General features: G+C 47.2%; 1 protein-coding gene across 1 annotated transcript in view; it reads right to left on the bottom strand.

Annotated features, from left to right (window-relative positions):
* EMH_0065590 (uncharacterized protein) overlaps positions 1 to 798 on the bottom strand; it is a gene marked incomplete at both ends in the record, with an annotated part of 1,784 nt that extends 986 nt beyond the window's left edge. The window contains one exon of the mRNA XM_013498415.1: positions 640 to 798. Coding sequence (XP_013353869.1) covers positions 640 to 798 — 159 coding nt within the window. The remainder of the gene's footprint in view (positions 1 to 639) is intronic.
* Between the last annotated feature and the right edge of the window lie 705 nt (positions 799 to 1,503).

The raw sequence follows: 1,503 nt of genomic DNA, 5'->3' as shown, positions 1-1,503 counted from the left end.
GCTAGCTAGCTAGCGAAGTCCATGGTAAACTAGCTAGCTAGAGAGAAGACTAAGGGGAGGTGGCTTCTCTGCATCCTAAAATTTCACTAAAAAGAAAAGAAAAAAGAACGAGAGAAACTGAACTAGCAGCAAGCGAACAAGAAAGAAAATCACCAAGAAAACAAGAGTAGACACACGAGAAAATAACGGGAGCAACACTGCAGCAGAAGCAAAACCGGGACGAGGCAGCTGGAGAGAAGCTACGCTTTCTAGTCAGCGCCAAACCTTTTTAAATTTGTGATAAGTAAAAAATACTGAGCTTTAGGAAGGGCAAGTCGCACGCATGACTGAGTCAAAGGCTACTTATGGAGAGGAGTTCAGTGCATATGTACCCCGGTGAAGAGTGCATGTGTATAGTAAGCTGTGAGCTTGCATGCATATATGCGTGTGCTGATTGGTTTTAATTAGCCGATAACCCACAGCGTGCAACAAGAGGTGCCTGTACACTTGATTTGAACTTGAACTACGCTTCTGTATTCCTACGAGCTGCAGAACCAACTAAAGAACAGAAGCAGTTTTTATGATTTACCTGAAGTATAAGGCCAACAGAAACCCCTCCATGTAGCACGTCCGCCATTTCAGGCCNTTTTTATGATTTACCTGAAGTATAAGGCCAACAGAAACCCCTCCATGTAGCACGTCCGCCATTTCAGGCCTGAAGAGCTGTGCCAAGCCCTCGTCTCCGCCTTCTATGCCTTCTAGAGGCCTATCAAGCGGGTCGTTTGAATCACCGCAGCAGCCAGCGCATGCATTTCCCATTTTGGGGCTTTGTTTGGCTGCAGTGCAGTTTGCCTTCTGCTTTTTTTGTTGACTACAGAGTGGTGGTCTTTGCTGCGGCCCCGTCGGCAAGCAACCCCAAATAGCTTCAATCGCGAGGATTCCTTGGCTACTGAACAACGACCCCTGGAATAAAAAGGCAAAGCCCCTCCGAAGAATAAATTAAAACAAGCAAAGATTTACAAATCAACTTAAAGATCAAAACGCTCTCCGTGCGGTCCGTTCACAGGCAGGTCACTGCATTGACTGCGCCAGCGCCGGCCTCGGCAATACGAGATGCGGCAAAAGGCGAGGAGGTCGGAAGGAATCAAAAGGTCTTTAAACAACCAAGGAAATATCTTTAAAGATAACAGTGAAAATCTTCCTAGGAGAAAAAAAAAAACCACGCAAGATCGTGTCGCTCAAGCTTCCCTCCTCGCCCGAGAAGAATGGTCAATATGTACGGTGACTACAGACGGCAACAGCTTTAAACTCACGTGCCGATTTGATCTTATCTTCCACTTTTACCTCGTGCTTTCATCCTTAAACAAGTCCCGATAACTATGGGGCTGCGGGCTCGGCAGCTTCTCAGTAAGCCTACGGTTGCTGGGCTGCCGCTGCGGCTAAGCAGCAACTACCGGTGCACTGCGGCCAACTCGCGCACACTGTCAGCAGTATTTCCCAAATTGAAACATAAAGACATTGAAC

Source organism: Eimeria mitis, genomic scaffold, assembly GCF_000499745.2.
Source record: "Eimeria mitis Houghton genomic scaffold, Emh_scaff3402, whole genome shotgun sequence".
Taxonomy (NCBI): domain Eukaryota; phylum Apicomplexa; class Conoidasida; order Eucoccidiorida; family Eimeriidae; genus Eimeria; species Eimeria mitis.
The sequence above is the reverse complement of the archived record's forward strand: the minus strand, read 5'-3'. Positions and strand labels throughout refer to the sequence as shown.